At 40.7% G+C, this 20,090-nt stretch overlaps 1 protein-coding gene and 1 pseudogene across 1 annotated transcript in view; both read left to right on the top strand.

The window, feature by feature from the left end:
* Positions 1–20,090, top strand: part of DCDC2 (doublecortin domain containing 2) — a 172,332-nt gene that overhangs the window by 63,187 nt on the left and 89,055 nt on the right. Inside the window, exon 7 of the mRNA XM_036447028.2 lies at positions 5,539–5,701. Coding sequence (XP_036302921.1) covers positions 5,539–5,701 — 163 coding nt within the window. The remainder of the gene's footprint in view (positions 1–5,538; positions 5,702–20,090) is intronic.
* On the top strand, positions 7,114–7,258 carry LOC118725157 (annotated as a pseudogene).

The following is a 20,090-nucleotide window of genomic DNA, read 5'->3' as shown; positions in this document are numbered from 1 at the left end:
CCTTTTAATCTGCAGGCCAATGCTCTTATCCACTGAGCCAAACCAACCAGTGCTTATTATAGATTTTTAAAATTCTCACCTGAGGATATGTTTTATTTTGTTTTGTATTTTTTAAAAATATGTTTTATTGATTTTTTTTTTTTTAGAAAGAAAGGAAGGGAGACAGATAGTGAGACAGAAATATCAATGAGAGAGAAACATCAATTGGCTGCCTTCCGCACACCCCCTCCTGTGGGAAGAGCCTGTAATCTGGGCATGTGCCCTGACCAGGAATCAAACCTGTCACTTTTTGGTGTATGGGACAACACTCCTACCAACTAAGCCACTCAGCCAGGGCAGTTGTGAATATTTTTAAATTGTGGCCCTAGTCTTGAAAACAAAAGGAAGATTTAAGTGAATTGTCTTAAGTTTTACAAAGTTTGAAAAATAAACCCATCAGCAAAAGGCTGTTCTCTACCTGTGAGGCCACTCCATATAGAATCAGAGTGCCCTCTAGTGGGAGAGGTGCAAAATCAGAGAAGTATTTGAAAGTTAAAGCCGAAGACTTTTTTAATGACTATATGGCTAATACATCTTGTGATCAATGATTTACAAATTAAGATATTATAATTGTTAAGGTTTTGTTTTAAAAGACACCCACATCATTATCTACATATCACAGAGTCACTGTGAAGCAAGAAAAGTTCCACATGCTCCTAAAATGCTCCACCATTTATCGGTGCAGAAGCTGTGTTCAGCGTGGATGGGAGGGCTTCTCACATGTGCTCTCACCAGATGCTTAAGCGAGAGCAGCACCAGTCTGAGTGCTGTCCAGTTCCTGCTCTTCAAGTCCTCCACCCAGGGGCATCCCTGAGACACAGGTGGTGAAAGCTGCTCCAATAGGCAAAACCCTCACAGAATTATTTTAAACTTGATGTTTTATGACATGTTTTTGTGGGGGCTGGAAATGAGTTTCTGCAGTAATGAAATAAACCTGAGCTGTTTCAATTTGTTGGACATTGCTTTGGGAACTATATAAAAATCCCAGTTTCGGTAGAGTGATGGTGATAGAAAGACTCTTGTTAGTTTTTTCCCCAAAAATATATTTTTGTTGATTTCAGAGAGAGGAAGGGAAGGAGAGAGTGATAGAAACATCAATGCTGAGAGAGAATCATTGATGAGTTTTCTCCTGCACACACTTCACTGGGGGTGAAGCCTGCAACCCAGACATGTGCCCTGACTGGATATGGAACCATGACCTCCTAGTTCATAGGTCGATGCCCAACCACTGAGCCACATCAGCCAGGCTCTTGGTATTTTTTTATTTTATTTTATTTTATTTTATTTTATTTTATTTTATTTTATTTTTTTGCTAGTTTGAGCTTGAACTTTTCTATTCCTGTCTAATAAGCTGAGATATGTGTGAGGCAACAGGCAGGACAGTGGTTTAAGTATGACTGAAGTCAAGTTTTTGCATAAGACATGCTGTAAAATTAGCTGCTTCTTGATTCTTTCCACTGTGTCACTTCCAGGTGGCTGTTTTTAGGGAACCATACAATATAATAGCTGTTTCTAGTGCTTTGGCATCAAGAAGCTCTTGTGTAACAGAAAAATCAGACCTCGGTAATCTTGAGAAACTAAGTTCTTTTATTATCTATAAAGTGATGACAATTGTATCTATCTATAAATTTGGAAATATTTGTGTTAATTTTTTTTAGCACATAAGAGCTACTCAATAACATTGTGTCATCAATTGGCATAGCTGTGTGAGACGGCAAAACTAACTTCTCTATCCACTCTATTCCCAAAATAGTAATGACTATATGTGCTCAAGTAATTAGTCACAGGTGGAAGTCTCCAAAAGAAGGAAAATTTCCTTCTTCATCTCTCTCTCTCTCTTTCTCTCTCTCTCTCTCTCTCTCTCTCTCTCCTTCCCTCCCTCCCTCCCTCCCTCCCTTCTCTAAGGATATATGTATCTCCTTATATATCCCAATATACCAATATATAAAAACCCTGGGTCTGTTACAACTGAGGGCTTGACCAACCAGAAGTCAGAGCTGGGTTGCCATGATGACCGAGCACTGACTGCTATGCTGCAGGCATGGTGACCCAGCACTGACTGCTTAGGGGGCTGAGAATCAGCCTGGAGAGAGGCCTAAAGAGAGAAGCCAGGCCTGATCCATAGCCTCTGTGGTAGCTGTTGATTAGTACTTGCCTCTCTCTCTCCAGGCCTGGCCTGCAGCTGTGCTTCCATTTCTCTTCAGGCCTCCACCAGGGCTGCTGATCAGTCCTACCTTTCTGATCAGGCCTCATTGATAGGCCCAGAGACACTGACTGGCATAGAAACTGACCAATCAGAACCAAATCTGGGTAAACTGTGAGGAACCAATGGCTGCCTAGGAGGCAGAGATTTTGACACTGACTGGCATAGAAACTGAGCAATTAGAACCAAATTGGCTGGCAGGGGAGGGCAGTTGGGGGTGAGATCATGCCAGCAGGGAAGGGCAGTTGGGACAACCAGGCCAGCAGTTGGGAGGAACCAGGCCTGTAGGGGAAGGCAATTGGGAGCCATCAGGCTGCAGAGCAGGGCAGTTGGGGTGGGTGGGGGGGGAACAGGCTTGCAGGGGAGGGTAATTGGGGGTGACCAGGCTGGCAGGGAAGGGCAGTTGGGGGCGATTGGGCTGGCAGGGGAGCAGTTAGGTGTTAATCAGGCTGGCAGGCAGAAGTTGTTAGGGGCAATCAGTCAGGCAGCCAGGTGAGCAGTTAGAAGCAGCAGCCCCAGATTGTGAGAGAGATGTCTGACAAGGGCTCCCCCCTTCCCCGCCTGCTCCAGTGCATGAATTTTGTGCACTGGGCCTTGTATATATATATATATATATATATAATTTCTTACATATTTTTTATATTAACATTTTAGGTGAATTAACATTTTTAAAAGGATAAGCATTTAAATTATTAACCAATCTTCTAATTCCAAAACAATTTTTCCCTTGTTCTCATTTTTGTTCTTACAAAGTGCCTTATGAGTAGTCATTATTGGGTAATGCCTGAGCAGCAGTTTTGAAAGTCATGCCCTATATAGTTATTAGAGAATAAACTATTCTTTCTTGATGATCCACAATCACCTTTCTGAGTGTCGCTACCAGGAACGTGGTAAAGCAGAATTTTCTGAATGTTCAACAAGAGAGTTTTTAAAATTATGTAACCCCTAGGCATTCCATTCCAGGATGGGGCTCTGCTTCTCCATTGTTATACCCCTCTGTGAACAAGATTTTTCCAAGTGAGCTGTAAAACTTGTTGTGCCAAGATCCAAAGCTTCTCATTCACAACACTTCATGTTAGTCCCTGGAAGTTCCACAGCATCTCTGAATGTTCCCAGAGGCTTGCTAGAGAGGTTACTTGTTTCATTCAAGACTTTTACAGTTTTAAAATCTTGGAATGAGTAGATATGGTTGAAAATATACTGGAATATGAGACCTGGCTGATCGTTTCAGAACCTCCTCTTTAGTCATATTATCTATTTCTTCTGCCAGGCAATTTATGGCCTTTCGGAAGAGAATCATTGAAGAAAAGAAAAGGAATAAAAAACATACCACAGCTCTGGTAGCAGCTAATGCAATAATTAAATGGAAACTGTATGTTTAAATTGCAGTCTGAATAGGAAATTAAATTATGCAAAAAAGTGTTATAGATTCAGACATATTTTATACTGTTAATAAATCTATGCATAATTCATTTTCTTGTAGGCTGTGACAAAATAGCATAAATAGCTTCATTTGTAAGGCTGTGCATTTTGCTGTTCTTAATTGGGTGATGGCTAAAACTATTTAAATACTTTTCAGTGACTGAATATATAAATGTTTAAATTGAGCAGTTATAATAGGTTTCCAGGCAGATTTGTTTATTTTATATTACATTTATTTTTAGATACTAGCATAGTACAAATATTGCATAAAGATTGCACCCAATATGTGTGTTTGATAGGATTTTAAGAAAAATATATTATCTCTTTGCTCTTATAGAAAGCACTCTGATACTCATTGAATGAATACTATGTCAGGCACAGTACCAGTTACTTTATAAACTGGGCCATTTTATTCTTATTATAGACCTAAAGGCAGGTACATTAACTCCTTTTAACTGATGAGGAGACAGGCCAAACAAGGAAGGAACTGGTCTAAGTTCCCATAGGTGATTACTGGCAGAGCAGTGGCTCTGAACCAGGTATTTTGGGTTTCTAAAACTTACAATTTTTCTATTGCCTGCAGCTTCACACCCTACACACTCAGGTAAGTTTAGCACTGGAGCATCTGAGAGTCAAGGCTGTCTTGTTAGGAGGGAGTCTCTTGCTGTAGCAATGGCCACACAGTAGCTGAGACCAGCATAGCTGTCCCTTGAGCACTAACAGTAACCACCACTGTAGTGGCTATTATGTGGCTCCACAGGAGCCATACTTGGGCCAGTGACAGGAATCGCTAAAACTCAGTCCACCTTTCTGCTGAGGAGCCCACTTTGCAAATGTAAGGTCTTCATTTCCAGAAATATTTGGGGACTGGAGGCAACCACTGGAGGTGTGATTACGGGCGCTGCCTTTCAGAAATGTGGACTGCTGGGGCCTATGTTGCTCTGGATTTGCAATTCATAGAGACCATTGCAGTCACCAACAGATGAGTAAATATTGGAGATTTCTACAAGCGCAGTGTATGTCTCTTCAAATGTCTGTCCTATACATTCACAGTGACTACCAGTTAAGAAGGTATTTCTTGATTAACCGATCAAGCTGAGGATTGTCTCTGTTTCTCATTTAATAGGTAGCTGCTGATTCTTCAGAAAGCACAGGAGGGAGGGGATGGTTAGGGCAGAAGGCCTGCTGTGCTCTTTGCCGAGGGCATGACCTTGGATAAGGCTTACTTCCCAAGCACTAAGCCTCCTTTTCTCCTCTTTATTTTTTATTTTTTTTTAAATATGTATTTTATTGATTTTGTACAGAGAGGAAGGGAGAGAGATAGAGTTAGAAACATCGATGAGAGAGCGTCATTGATCAGCTGCCTCTTGCACACCCCCCACTGGGGATCATTGATCAGCTGCCTCTTGCACACCCCCCACTGGGGATATGCCCGTAACCAAGGTACATGCCCTTGACCGGAATCGAACCCGGGACCCTTCAGTCCCCAAGCCGACGCTCTATCCATTGAGCCAAACCGGTCTGGCATTTCTCCTCTTTACAATGGGGTGACAACAGTACCTGTCTTACGGGGTATGAAGATTGAGTGACTTAATTTTATGGAATACATGGTAATATTAACTAATCAACAATCATTATTTTTCTTCTTCCTCTCCTAGACCCTTCTTTTGCCACTAGGAAGAGTTAATTGTAGGTATTAAAATGGATAGAAGCAGAATCAGCACAATGCATCCATCTCTGGCCCCTGTCCCATTTACCTAATGCCTAGTTAATTATTTATTTATTTATTTATTTATTATTATTATTTTTTTTAACTAGGAATCACTTTGTGAGTTCATTAGCCAATAATAAGGATCTAATCTTTTGCCACTTAGGGAAATGATCGCCAATCTAAGTCAACTGTAGGATCCAGCGACAACTCATCTCCTCAGCCCCCAAAGAGGAAAGGGAAAAAGGAGGATGTGAATGTAGAAAAACCCACAAAAGGGAAACAAAATCTAAAGTTAAAGAACTCACCACTACCAATTCCAGACAGTGGTAAGTTTGTTGTTATTATTATATTGTTGTTATTATTTTTAGGTTAAGGCTGTGATACAATTTTAATGCTTAAAGAGGTCTATTTGTTCCTCTGGGCGCACAGAAGATGTTCCTACTTGTCATACATGAGTTTTCATAGAAGATCATGTGTGTGTGTGAGAGATGCTGCTTTTCAGGATTAATTTCTCTCTGTAATTAGAGGTTGTTTCACAAAGAGGTTGTGCATGTGTTTTGAGGTGAAATATTTCTATAGCAATCTTACAACACAAAGTAAATTTAACCATCCTGTGTTCCTACTGAAAGTGCTTAATTACATTTTTTTTTACATTGGTCTTTCTTACTTGTGTGTCCACAACCTTTGTTTACATTCATTACGAATTACTTTTTAGTCATAGATCGCTTCCCCCTCTCCCGCAAAAAAAGTTTTAATAATTTTGCTGATATCCCAGAAAATAAACACACAAAACTTTACTAGTAAACAATATTTACCAGAATTAGTTGTGTATCTTACATTACCAGGCAAGAGCTTGTCTAAAAATAATTTTTTAAAATTTTGTCTTAGAACAAAATTTCAGAATAGAAGTGTGATGAACTAAGGACATATGCTATCAGAATTGTGGATTTTCCCATTAGGTTTTCATGACAACAAGCTCTTATGGGTTTCATTATAAGCGCGTTCTCAGTGGGGTGAGCACATGGCAGTGAAGCGATGCTGTGGCAGAGGGCTTCTGGGACACAGCCCAGCAGAGTGACTGCTTCTTCTTCCTGGGACCCATCCACACACACCTCAGGGGACACACTAGGGTGCCTATTAAGAGGATGGATGCCATAAGGTTTCAGATGTGTGGCCTGAGCTTTATTTTCTTGCCTGGGAGCTCCAGCTCATTTGAGTCTTTATGAAGATTCACATTGAAATTACAGCTTACGTGGGCTTCACAAATGAAGAGACAGCATGAAATCTATGAGGGTTTAGAGGATGCTGCACAGATCAGTACAGAGTTAAAAGGAAGATGTGTTGAGACTAAGTTAAATGAACAGGCTAAATGAATGAGCTAATTACATAGAGAAGAAAGAGTAGAGGGTGTTTAGATCTTCAAAGGTTGAAATGATGGAGATTAGCTGGAAGCTGAGTGTTCTAAATTCTTGTTATAGTTCTGCTGTTGATCCTGGACAAGTCACTAAACATTTCTGGCCCCCATTAGCCCTCTGCAAAGTGTGGGTTCATATTAAGATTTATCCTCAAAGTTTTGCTTGTCTTTAAGTTTGTGAAATCTTTTTTCAATGTCCATGAAACAGGGATGCCATGGTGAAATTCAGTCAATAAGTGTTTATTGAATGCTTATTGTAGAGCAGACATGAAAGAAAAAAAAGCTACCCATACCTTGAGCATTAAAAGTATTTTAGTTTAATCAACCCCCTGGCAATGGGCAAGGAGACACCTGATTGGTGGTGTTGGTCTTATATCAGTCAGGGGCAAAGCAAACGTACAGTCCTTAGTTCATCCTAGCTTGATGCCTGTGTCGGTGGCCAGAGCTGGTTCATGCCTGAGGCACATAAAAAGAAAAAAAGAAAAAAAGAAAAAAAAAGTATTTTAGTTTAATCAATATATACTGGATTATGATACTCCCAAGGCCATGGGATATGTCTTTTTTAAAAAAATACATTTTTTTTATTGATTTCAGAGAAGAAGGGAGAGGGAGAGAGAGATAGAAACATCAATGATGAGAGAGAATCATTGATCAGCTGCCTCTTGCATGCCCCCTACTGGGGATTAAGCCCGCAATCTGGGTATGTAGCCTTCCTTGGCTGGAATCAAACCTGGGAACCTTCAGTCAGCAGGCCAACTCTCTATCCACTGAGCCAAACCAGCTAGGGCTGGGTTATGTTTTACTAATTTATTTTTTTAATCTTCCAACAACTTGCACATTTCTCATAGATATGAGACACTTAATAAATACTGAGAAATGAATGATGGAAGTTACAAAATAGAGAAATCTTTGAAATACTTTAAAACTCACCAAGGAACAGGACCTATTTTAAATTTTTCATGAATTATTTTATATTAAAGACTTTTTAATAAAATATTACTTGCTTATTTTCTGTGAGGCTCTTATTAGTTCATGAAGATCCCAACTCCTACTTCCAATACTTTTTTTTTTTTTTTATATTTTTTATTTTTTTTTATTTTTTTAATCTTTAGATGTAGTAGTTTTCCCTCAGAAGAAAGGGAAGCATCATCTGTCAGGTATCTCATTTGTAGAAATTTGGGGACACAAGATGCTGTACCAGTATTTCCCTCTTTTACAGGAAAGTAAGTTTCATTAAAATGTTGAATTATCAGTACTTTTGATTTTGTGAAAATCCACAAGTAGTTTTCAACAAAAATTGTATCTTTGGAGATGAAAATAACAAAAACATATTGAATATTGAAGCAAGTCATATTTTAAATGTGCTAAGAAATGATAGAATCAATGAACAAAATGAGTACTTGACCTAAAAGATGAAAACTTTTGAAAATAACCAAACAGAAATTCTGGACATGAAGGACTCAATAAAAGAAATTAAGAATGAATTAGTAAGTACAGGAAATAGAGCTTACCAGATGGAGGAAAGAATTAGTGATATCAATGATAGAATTAGTGATATCGAAGAGAGAAACTTGAGTATACAGAAAATGAAAGAACTCTCCAAGAACTATGTCTCCATCAGAAAGAGCAATATAAGAATAATAGGCATACCAGAAGATGAAGAGGTAGAAGGGAATGGAGAGTCTATGCTGGCTCTTTCCTTATCTTTAGAGAATTCTACTGGATATATTATTCTTGGCTGGTAATTCCTCTCTTTTAGTAGATTGAATGTTTGGTTCCACTCTCTTGAGCTTGTAGAGTTTTGCTGAGACATTTGTTGATAAGCTAATGGGCTTTCCGTTATAGGTTACTTTCTTCTTTTCCTTGGCTGCCTTGAGTATTCTTTCTTTATTATTAATATTTGATAGTTTTAATACGGTGTACCTTATAGAAGGCCTTTTTGGATTGAGATAATTAGGTGTTCTGATTGTTTCTTGGATTCAAGAATCCAGCTCTTCCCTTATGTTTGGTAAGGTTTTATCAACTGTCTGTTTGAATAGGTTCTCCATTCCCTTCTGCCTCTCTTCATCTTTTGTTATGCCTATTATTTTTATACTAGCGGCCTGGTGCATGAAATTCCATGCATGGAGGGAGGGGTTCCCTCAGCCCAGCCTGCACCCTCTCAAATCAGCAACCCCTTGGAGGACATCCCTCTCACAATCTGGGACTGCTGGCTCCTAACTGCTCACTTTACCTGCCTTCCTGATCACCCCTAACTGCTCTGCCTGCTTGCTTGATTGCCCCTAACTGGCTTCTTCTACTGGCCTGATCTTGCCCCTAACTGCTCTCCCCTGCGAGCCTGATCTCGTTCCCATCTGCCTCTGCCTTCCTGATCACCCCTAATTGCCTCTGCCTGCCTGATTACACTGCCCTCCCCTGCTGGCCTAATTTAGCCTCTACTGTCATCCCCTGCAGATCAATTTGGTTCTGATTGGTCTATTTCTATACCAGTCAGTGTCAAAAGATCTTCCTCCTAGGCAGCCATTGGCTCCTCACAGTTCACTCAGCTTTTGTTCTGATTGGTCAGTTTATATGCCAGTCAGTGTCTCTGGCCTAACTCTGGGCCTGATCAGGGAGGCAGGACTGATCAGCAGCCCCCAAGAAGGCCCAGAGAGAAACAGAGGCATGACTGCTGGTGAAGCGTGGAGAGAAAGAGAGAGGCAACGGCTGATCAACAGCTGCCATGGAGGCTGAGGATCAGACTCTGCCTCTCTCTCTGGGCCTCTCTCTGGGCCTGATCCACAGCTCCCTTGGCAGTCAGTGCTGGGTTGCTGTGGTGACCCAGCACTGACTGCAGGACTGACTTCCAGTGTTTGGTAGAACCTTTGGTCGTTTTGGACATTACTGACCCTGGGTTTTTATATATTTGGATTGCTTTTTATGATGGAGTCATAGTTCTTGAAGAGTTCTTTCATTTTCTTTGTACTCAAGTTTTTCTCTTCTTCCTTCTGCATAATTTTTAGATTCCTATCTTTGATATCACTAATTCTTTCCTCCTTCTGGTCAGCTCTATTTCTTATGTTTTGTAGCTCATTCTTGATCTCTTTTATTGCGTCCTCATCTCCAGAATTTCTGTTTTTGTTTTTTCTTAATGTTTAATCTTTTTAGTAAAGCACTTATTTTGTTTGCTGATTTTTTCCCCAATGAACTCATTAAATTGTCTATCTAGGTTTTCTTACATCTTGTTGAGTCCCCCCCCCCCCACCTCACTAACCCCCGTCCCCCCAGAACTTCAATGTTGTAATCTATCATTTAAGTCTCTATATTTCCATGTCTCTAAGTTTGTTTTCTGGAGCATTTTCCTTCTGAGCTGCCTTGTTACCTCGATTATTCATGGTTCTTGATGGATTCTTTTTCTGTCTAGGCATCTTTATATAAGTGGCATTTCTCTAATAGATTGATAATTACAAGTCTTTCTATTGTTTTCCAGTAGGTGGTGCTGAATCATAAGGTTTTTGTTTGTTTGCTTAGTTCTCTTGCATGTCTCTGGCTTTTCAAATCTCTTGGGATGGTGGAAAGTGGCCTGTGCTCCCTTGGAATATGGGTGCCTCTCCTGTGATCTGGTCACTCCAGTCTCAGAGGACCAACCTTCAGGGGAATATGGTGGGTGATGTGGCTCAAGTTTGTGAAATCCCATTGCTGCCTCTCACAGACACAGATGCCGCAGACAGTGTAGCCACAATACATAGAGATAGGGTGAGCTGGGGAACCCAGCTGCCTCTTCTGTTATTTTACCCTCCTGACAGTGGTGACCAGTAAACCTCCATGGCATCCCCCCCCTCCATCCCACTTGAACCTGGGATTATTAACAAAGTCCACCCTTTGCTTAGGGAAAAGGTGATTCTGTAGTACCAGTTCTAGGATTTCAGATAATGTGCTCTGCTACCAGATGCCAAGGGTGGAGGGAGGCATGTTTTGGGAGGTTAAGAGGTAGCCAGGCTCTGTGGCTTTGTTTTTGTATCTTGAATGTCGACTGTCAGACACCCAAGGCTACACATCGGTGTTTTGTCCCTGCCCAGGTCACTGAGCTCAGCCATAGCTTGTACTGTCCCTTCCTATAAGAATGCTCACTGGATCTCCTTACTCCTCTGAGCTGAAGGGAGTACCAGCCAAAACCCGATTCCTTCCCTCGACCCACTGTGGGCTCTCTGCTTCAGGACTGTGTCTGTGTGGCTCGCCTTAACTTTTCTCCCTTCTCACCTCCCAGGTTTGGTCCCACTTGCCGACCTTTACATGTTGCAATGCATGGATCTCTCAGATGTGTTTGTGCATTGAGCAGGGAAGTTTTTGTTGAATTATAGCAATTTTTGAAATTGAAACTTCAAAGGGAGAGATCAAATGGATGCTTATACACTGATACAGAAGCACATAATATAGTTTAAGTGAAGCATTTTGTATCTTTTTATCTTAATAAAGAGAGCATATAATCTGGAAAATGAATCTTGAATTCCCAAATTTTATTCCAGGGAAAAAAGAAAAGAAAAGTAAAAAGGCTTGTGCTGTTCATTAGATTAAATCATTGTTTGGTGAGTGAGTTAAGGATATTAGCTTAAATTTATACTTTTGAAAACTTAGCTATTTCTCCTTATCAAATCTTTCTCTAGATGTTTTTGTTTGTAGAAATTTTCCTGGTTATAATATTAAAATTATCTCTTTCTCTTTTCATATTCCTTAATTCATCCTTCATATTTATTATTGCAGTTGCTTTTTGTTTTAAGGTCATCTATTTTAGTAATTAGAACCAAGTGTGTGCTTTTAGATATTCATATTTCCAAAGGCTCTTCTTTACAAAAGTAAAAGCAGTAATGACTTGCAGCAAAGAGAAAGGATGTGGTGAGACAAGAGAGAATGAGTAAGAAAAATAAGAATTTAATACTGTATTCTGTATTTGGAAGTTTCTGAGAGAGTAAATCTTAAAAGTTCTGATTATAAGAAAAATTTTATAATTATGTAGGGGACAGATGTTAACTAGAGTTATTGTGGTGATCATTTCTCATTGTATATAAATATTAAATTAAAATGCAAACATTTGATTTTAGAGAGGAAACAGTTTGTTCTGTTGAAAGTATTTTTAAAAAAATATTTTTAATTGATTTTTTACAGAGAGGAAAGGAGAGAGATAGAGAACTAGAAACATCGGTGAGAGAGACACACCGACCAGCTGCCTTCTGCACACCCCCTACCGGGGATGTACCCGCAACCAATGTACATGCCCCTGACCGGAATCGAACCTGGGACCTTTCAGTCCGCAGACCGACGCTCTACCACTGAGCCAAACCGGTTTCGGCTGAAAGTATTTTTAGTTTGAAGTTAAATACTTGTTGGTTTTATTTCAAAATGTTAAATTTTAGAGTTAGGATGAATAGCTATGATTATTTCATACATATTGTGCCAATTTTTGACCAAGTACTCTTTACCTATATACTGTTCTCAAGTTAATTAGAAAAAACAGGCTTGTTGTTGTTGTTGTTGTTGTTGTTGGCTTTTTAAGGTTTTTGTAGACTTCCTTATTTTTTATAATTAAGATTGTAGTCATAAATGTTGCTCTTTTCTTTACTTCTGCTTACTGATATTCCCATATCTAAGAATGAGCAGTGCTGATATCAGTCTGTAGATGGCAACCTGGTCTAATTTTATTGCTTTTTCTTTCTTTTTTCTCTCTCTCCCTGTTTCTGTCTTTAATAGTAGAGCTTAATAATTCAAGCAAAGCAGTGACATATTTCTTCAGGGAGACAAATCCCATTTTCCTTTGGTAGCCAAGATGCAAAGTAAGATTGGTTGGTGATTGATGAAGTTGGGTGTGAAATGCATTTTTAGTGCTGCATTTAAATACCAGCTTAACTGGCCAGCGTGTGTTTTTGTTACACTTTGTACTTGAGTTGCCGTGCCTTGGGATATGTTTTAGAAGCTGTTAACTAGCTATACTCTCCACTGTGAGTGAAGTAGTGATGGTAATTGTTTTGAAATAGTCATATTTTCTACATGAAAAAATTAGTGTTTTTAGTATGCTTAGAACACAGGAAGCATGGTGATTTCAGGGTCCATAGAAATATTGGCAAAACTGCAAAGAAAATAGCCTGGTTTGTACTGCTATAGCTTATTTGATATTGATAATTATAAATACTTTTAAAAATAAGAATATTGAAATGTAAACAAAACCAAGACTTCTTTTCTTTTGAAGGTTGATTCTCTGCATGTGTGGGTTGCTTCTGTGCACACACACACACACACACACACACACACACACACACACTCTGGTACTCTTCTTGATGCAGTGCCTGGCTCATTCCCAGCCTCGTTCTCTGACAGTTCCCAAGGAACTTGTGTTGTTTAGATTCCTGATGAATGATAGGGAGCAGGTGCCGTGCCTGGAAAGGATGTCGGAATATTATGACCTTGCTGGGTGACTGCCCTTGAGCAGTCATGCTCTTGAATTTTCTAATAGCTACAACCTGCACACGGCTTGCTGTGTCGCCCCAAGCATGAAGCATTGCTGCAATCCATCCTCAGAGTCAGATCACGGGCACTGAAACTTGAGCATTTTTGGTTCGACTGATGAACCAGCTCAGGCAGTTGCATGGTTCCCAGTCACAAGGGATTATGAAGATAAAACAGGCAGCACATTTTGCAAGTGTGCTTTCCCTAAGTCTCACCCTCTGAGGGGGATTATGCACTGGAGAAATATGTATAAGAGAAGGCATAGAAGCACTGCCTGGCTTTGCTTAACAGGCTAACCTAAGATTTATAATTCATTGGTGTCTGTTGCCACTAAGTCACCCTAGGACAGAGAAATACAGATTTTCTATTCCTTTGTTGATTGTAACTGCCCATCACAATGACAATGTCTATTGTGGGACATGGGTCAAATTTAGTGCTAGTATGTTAAAAAGTTGTAAGCTAAGCATTTTTCCATACCTCAGTGGCCTTTGTTGGAATCACAAATTGTACAACAAAATTATAATACAGTGAGGAGTTTTAGTAATTTCTTAAGGTTTTATTATGGTATTCCAACCTATTGATAAAAATTGGAATAGGAGTGTATGCTTTGCTGTTCACGTTACTGCTGGGAGGTTCAAAATTGGAGGCTGGTTGAATATCATTAAGATGTTTATCTCAGTTTGAGAGGCGTATGATACTAACACTTTTTAGAAAAGAATCTTTTCATATTCTTCCCTCTTGCCTTATCCAGGTTGTACACTAGACGGAGAAGTAACTGTGAGAAAAGCACCTTTTTAAAACCACTGATATAGGGTTGAGGCCTCTTTAGTAAACTTCCTTTGGGGGCTATTTTTTTAAATGTAGCCTATGGCTGAGGTAGTAAGATACTTTTGTTTTCAAAAGGAAAAGGTTGCTAGCTGTTGAATTACACATAGTAGGTCTTTCCAAACCTTTGGGAAGTTTTATTCCAGAAATGTATTTAATTGTTTTATTAAAAAATTTTAATGTTAACATTATCACAGGTATCCTCCTTCCTCCTCTCCCCCTGTAGCCCACCTCTACCCAATCTGCCTTCCTCTCCCTTGGCCTTAACCAAACTATTGTCTCTGTCCCTGGGATATGCATATATGTTCTTTAGCTTAATCCCTTCACCTTCTTTACCCAGTCACCTCCATTCCCCTCCCTTCAGATATTTTTGTACTCATATGACATTTCCATATAGCCCATGAAGCTCTGTATAACCCACAATGCATCTTAATTCTTGCACTGTACTCATAATGCCATGTAAGGCACCTGCAGTGTGCGATGTTGCTTCAAGTGGGAGAGTCATCTACAAGTTCCATTTCAGAATGCCAGGACCTCATGTGACCTTGCTGCCAAATGATGCAGAACTGCCTTCCATCAAATTACTGGTGTAGATCAGGCCACAAGGTGAAGGATCTATGCGGGCTTGAATTTGAGGAGGAATGTGAAGGTTGAGGGGTCAGACCTAGAATTACAGGGGTGGGGACACTGAGGTCTGGGCCTAGGTTCTTTTATTAGTTCACCTTCTGCAAGAGGATAATGTTGGGATTTTCTCATCTTTATTTTTGCCCTCTAGTTTTAGGCTTTGGTTTGCAACCCATTACTTCTAAGCAAGTCTCTTTCCTTCTTGGCCTATCAAGGACCCAGACAAATTTCATAGCATTTCCTTGATTCTGCCTCCAAAGTTATCTCTGAAGTTTCTGTAGCTTAGTACAGAGAATTTTTTTCCCCCCCAGAAGTGTACGTTGGACAAAGCAAAGACTGAAATGTGATTCACCTACTTTTCAGGAGGAAGCTAGAGTTGATTACTGTGGCTGGGCATTTCATCATGGGATCTGAGGTAAGGCCCAGACTGAGGCTTGGTTAGGGAGAGGTCTGAAGTTAGGAATGTCTGTGAGATGATGATCCTGGTGGTCACAGGGTGGAGGGAGGAAGAAGTAGCATGTGATTTATTCCTCTTCCTCTTTCTTCTGCCAGTCCTGTGGTGAAATAAAACCAGGATGGGGGCCTGATCCATTGGAGTATCAGAGGCTCCGCAGTTCATTCACATGGGAGACACAGATAAGTTCCCAGCAGAGAATCCTGCTCAGAGTAGCACTTAGCCATAGGTGGGAGGTGTTTGTGCACCGCATGCCTGCACATGTGTTTGCAGGTCCATTATACCTACATTTGTGGTGACAATTGAAGGGCTATAAATTTTAAGCACTGAGCAATGGTACAATTCTGATGCCAGTGTTTTAGAACACCTCAATTGTGGGTTTTAATCTGATACTTTGTTATTTGCATCTATAAATTCTTGAAATTAAAGAGTATTTCCCTAGTTTTACAAATGGAGGAAAAAGAGATGCTAGTTTTCTGAGGGCATATCAATGGCTACTGATTTCTGGAAGTTTCTCCTCTGACAGATAGCTGACTAAGAGGAGGACATATACTAGTATATGTGCTATTTGTAGGGCACCAATGCCTGAGAGTACAGGGGGAGTGAGGAGGCCTCGATGTGTGTGTGCTCTGACTGTCTTCCTTCAGTGCTAAGTGTTGATGTATCATAGTCAACACTGAAGCTTATCTGAGACATTGTGAGAAGTTCCCATTTTTCTCCTCTTCCATTTTTCAGTATTTCATATTCCCTTTGTAAGTGGGGATGATTGAGTTGAGCTGTTTCTGTTTTGTAAGTGATGGGAGTGAGTTATTACTACCAAGGAGATTTCCTCTTCAGCAATATGGTACAATACAGGGTCTTCTCTGCTCTCACACAGACCAGGTAAGGAATGAGGCTAAGTCTTCAGAATTTATTGGTTGCTTCTTGTATGTGCCCTGACCAGAGATCAAACCCACAACCTTCACATATCAGAACAACACTCTTAACAAACTGAGCTACCTGGTCAGGTATATATTTTTACAGTTGGTTGAATATCCTAGGACTTAAATTCTTATAGCCCAAACTCCTCTCTGTATCTGAATTTCCTTCTCATGTGTCATGAATCCTTAGACTTATGAACTCCTCTCCTAGAATAGCACTTGTTTCTTCCATGAACATTTACCACCTGCTCACCATGGACCAATGATCACCAAGGTGACCCCATTTTCTCTCTTTTGTACTAAATGCTAAGCACTTACATATTTTCTTCCAGTAGTCATAATTTTATTCTTTTTAAAAAAGATTTTTTTACAGAGAGGAAGGGAGAGCGATAGAGAGCTAGAAACGTCGATGAGAGAGCAACATTGAACAGCTGCCTCTTGCACGCCCCCTACGGGGGATGTGCCCGCAACCAATGTACATGCCCTTGACCGGAATTGAACCTGGAACCTTTCAGTCCGAAGACCGACGCTCTACCACTGAGCCAAACCGGCTTCAGCCATAATTTTATTCTTATCAAGAAATTTTCCCAATTAAATTAAAAGCAATTTCTTTTTCCATTTCAATGACCAAACTCCATTCACTACTCATAAATGCAAACATGCGTTTGTGTTGTAAGCATTGATATGTTTTCCTTTGTTGGTAGTAAGTCATCTCCTAGGCCTCTGTATCAATTTTGTTCATATATGGAGTACCAGCATAGAGCCAGATGATAAGGCCATTCTGCTTAACTGTGTTTAGCGTGGTGTCTGGAACAATGACTGAATACTACTTGGTACTAGACACAGGAGAGGGATATGTCCCCACCCTTGTAGCACCCTGGGCCTTCTTTGTAGGCTGTGACCTATTTTATATATGAACTCTATTTTTATCCTTCTCAGTTACCCTAGTTGTTTTTGAAATAAGACATAACCTTTATTGCAAATCAGCATGCAGTATTATATCACAATTGGAATAAAGATAAAATATCTATAAAGCGCTTTTGAGCCTTGCAGGTTTAAAGCTATCCATTTATTCTTATTCTATGCAATTGGATGATAATAACCAAATTGTTTCTGTGAAATCAGGCAAGGTTTCATTCCCTATAAAATGCCATAATAAAAACCACTTTTCATTGGGAAGTCAGCAGGTCTGACAGGCCTCCTGCTGCTGCATAGGTACAGCGCGTGTGTCTGTCACCTTTGGACTGATGGTAGCTGGCTTTCTCCCAGGCTTTGTTTTGCTTAATAGTAAGGGTGCCAACACAAAGCGGTAGTTATTTTTGCTGGAGGGTGCTGTGGCATACTAACAAAGAGGAAGCCTTCGCCCAAATCCTGGAGGCTGACCCCTAAGCGTAGGTTGGCAGCCCAGGCCCTGCACTGCTCCATGGCCTCTGGGATTGCATTGTGCTTCTGAGTGAGCGTAAGGTGGAGGCTCTTACCCAGGAAACTTATTGTCATTTCCCAAAGTGGGTTCCATGGAACAGTAGTTTTATGGGCTTCTGATAGATCTTTCTTGTAATAAGAGTTCCATGCTCAAACGTAAATTTGGGAAATGTTGGATTATACAGTTAAGCCATTTTCTCTGCTAATGGGTTTCTCAGAGCCTTTCATATAAACTCTGGATCCCTGTAACTGAGGAGCCTGTGGTGGGATTATTGTGCTCTAGAGGACAATTTAAGAAGCATGGGGCAAGCACATTGGCAGTGTTCCCATACATTACTGCTTCCTTGAAGATTGTAAGGCTTGGGGAATTTCTGATGAAAATTAAATGATACACCTTCTTTTTGTGTGGTTCTGACTAGATCAATAGCTAACATAAACAGCTCACAGTTTCTGAGTGTTTACTGTGTGCTAGGGATTTGACTGAGCACTTTAGGTATACAATTTCACTAATCTTCATATCAGCCCTAAGAGACATGAGTCACTATTGCTATCACCATCCCCATTTCACTGATAAAGGAGCTAAAGCACTGAGGAGTTCCAAAGTTTCATGTGATCAGGCATGCACCCAGTAGTGGAAGAAGCTCAGACCTGCTGCTCCAGGCTGTAGAGGCTGTTGTCTGGGTCAACGTGAACTCATATCCAGGCAGGGAAACTCTGGGTCCTGTGCTCTCAGAGCTCTAGTCTACTGTCCCCTTGACCAACAAACAGTATCAGAATTCACAGGTGCGTGTGCATGTAGGGGCCAATATTCACGTTCATTAGGGGTGAAAATGTTTAAGAGCATGCTCTACAAAGCCCTCATCAAGCAATTATAGCAAGAGGCATGGCTACTGTTTGTTTTGTGCCCTGCCTGCCCAGGTTTGGTTTCCTCACTGGTTATAAATAATTTTCATAAGATTTCATGGCAGTGGGAAAGAATGTATAATACCCTTAAGAATAAGATGGTGGATCCAGGGTCAAGGTGAGGACCACTCTTTCTCTCTGACCCCTGCCTTAGGTGTGGTATCCTGTCTATTGAGTATGTGTCCTCTATCCCTTTAGTAACACACATTCACACCACACAGCACCACACCACAGGCATGCATTTAGCCTGCACTCTTATACCATCTTACTCAGCACTTTGTGTTCCTCTAAGTTGCATTTATACAGAGAGACTACTCAGCCAGTAGCAGAGATTTTAAATTCTGAGTTTCTAGGACAGGATTTTAGAAAGAGTTGTCTTACTCTTGGTGAATGGCCAAATCAAGCTCGCTTTAAAAACAACAACAACAAACAAACAGTGGATCTTCTTTCTAAAGGCCATCTTGAGGTGCAGAGGCTGGAAAAGGGAGTATTGAGGTTGACACTTTACAAAATACATGAGCAAAACTCACCGGGCAGCCTACCAGTTTCCTTCCTCCCTCCCTCCCTCCGTCCCTCCCTCCCTCCCTCCCTCCCTCCCTCCCTCCCTTCCTTCCTTCCTTCCTTCCTTCCTTCTTTTCTTGAAACGCTGCCTTGTGGAGCCCTCATCTGTTGGCTTTTAGTCTGCAAAGGCTGCTTTCCAGGCCTGTAGATTGCCCTTTACCATTACTCAGGAATTCCTGTGCTTATCTTCTGTGTGGATCTCAGTACTCAGGGTCTTATGCCTTCCTGTTTCTCAGTTGACTCCGTTTTGGCAGAACACAGCTTCCCTTCCCATAGTTTCCTGAGAAAGGGTAGACGGATGGTCATTAGGTTCTGAGACTCCATGAAAGGAAAATCTCTCTGTCCCTGTTTCTCTCCTTACCACCCTACACTCAAAACTCACCAGAACACTGCTGACACCAGATGTGTGGGTTGTTTTTTCATGGCAAGCAATGCTGCAATTTTTGCAGAAAACAACTGGGTGTCCTTCAATTTAATTAAATTCAGGCACTCTCTGCCTGGGTTTAGCGAAGACCCCAGAGGTTTAGGGCTCAGTCTCACAAGACTCCCCCCTTCCCTTCCACTTCTGATGTCAGTCTCAAGTCAAAGTTGTTTCCTGTGCTTCTGACTGACCAGCTGTAAATCATGTTCCCCTGACCCTCTCTTGGTGTTTGACAATTTGCTAGAGCAGCTTATAGAACTCAGGAAAACTTTACCTGCCAGATTATTGGTTTATTATAAGGATACAGCTCAGGAGCAGACAGATGGAAGAGATGCAGAGGCAAGGTATGGGTCGTGATATGGAGCTTCCAGCCCTTCTAGCACCACCACGTGTTCACCGACCTGGAAGCTCCAACCTCTCTGCATATTTTTATGTTATTAGTATGTAATTATGATTGATTAAAGCATTGATCATTAGGGATTAACTCAACCTCCAGCCCCTCTGCCCTCCCCAGAGGTAGAGCTAGGTGGTGGAAGGGACAATTTTAATCCTCTAATCACATGGTTGGCTCCCTTGGCAACCAGCCCCATCCTTAGGAGCTTTCTGAAAGTCACCTCATTAGCATAAACGCAGATGTGGTTGAAAGGGCTTATAATGAATAATAAGACATTCCTGTCACCTTAGCTTTGGAGCT

The sequence above is a fragment of the Pipistrellus kuhlii genome, unplaced genomic scaffold, assembly GCF_014108245.1.
Source record: "Pipistrellus kuhlii isolate mPipKuh1 unplaced genomic scaffold, mPipKuh1.p scaffold_m20_p_2, whole genome shotgun sequence".
In the NCBI taxonomy this organism is placed as follows: domain Eukaryota; kingdom Metazoa; phylum Chordata; class Mammalia; order Chiroptera; family Vespertilionidae; genus Pipistrellus; species Pipistrellus kuhlii.
Note: the sequence above shows the minus strand (reverse complement) of the source record. Positions and strands in the feature narration are given on the sequence as shown.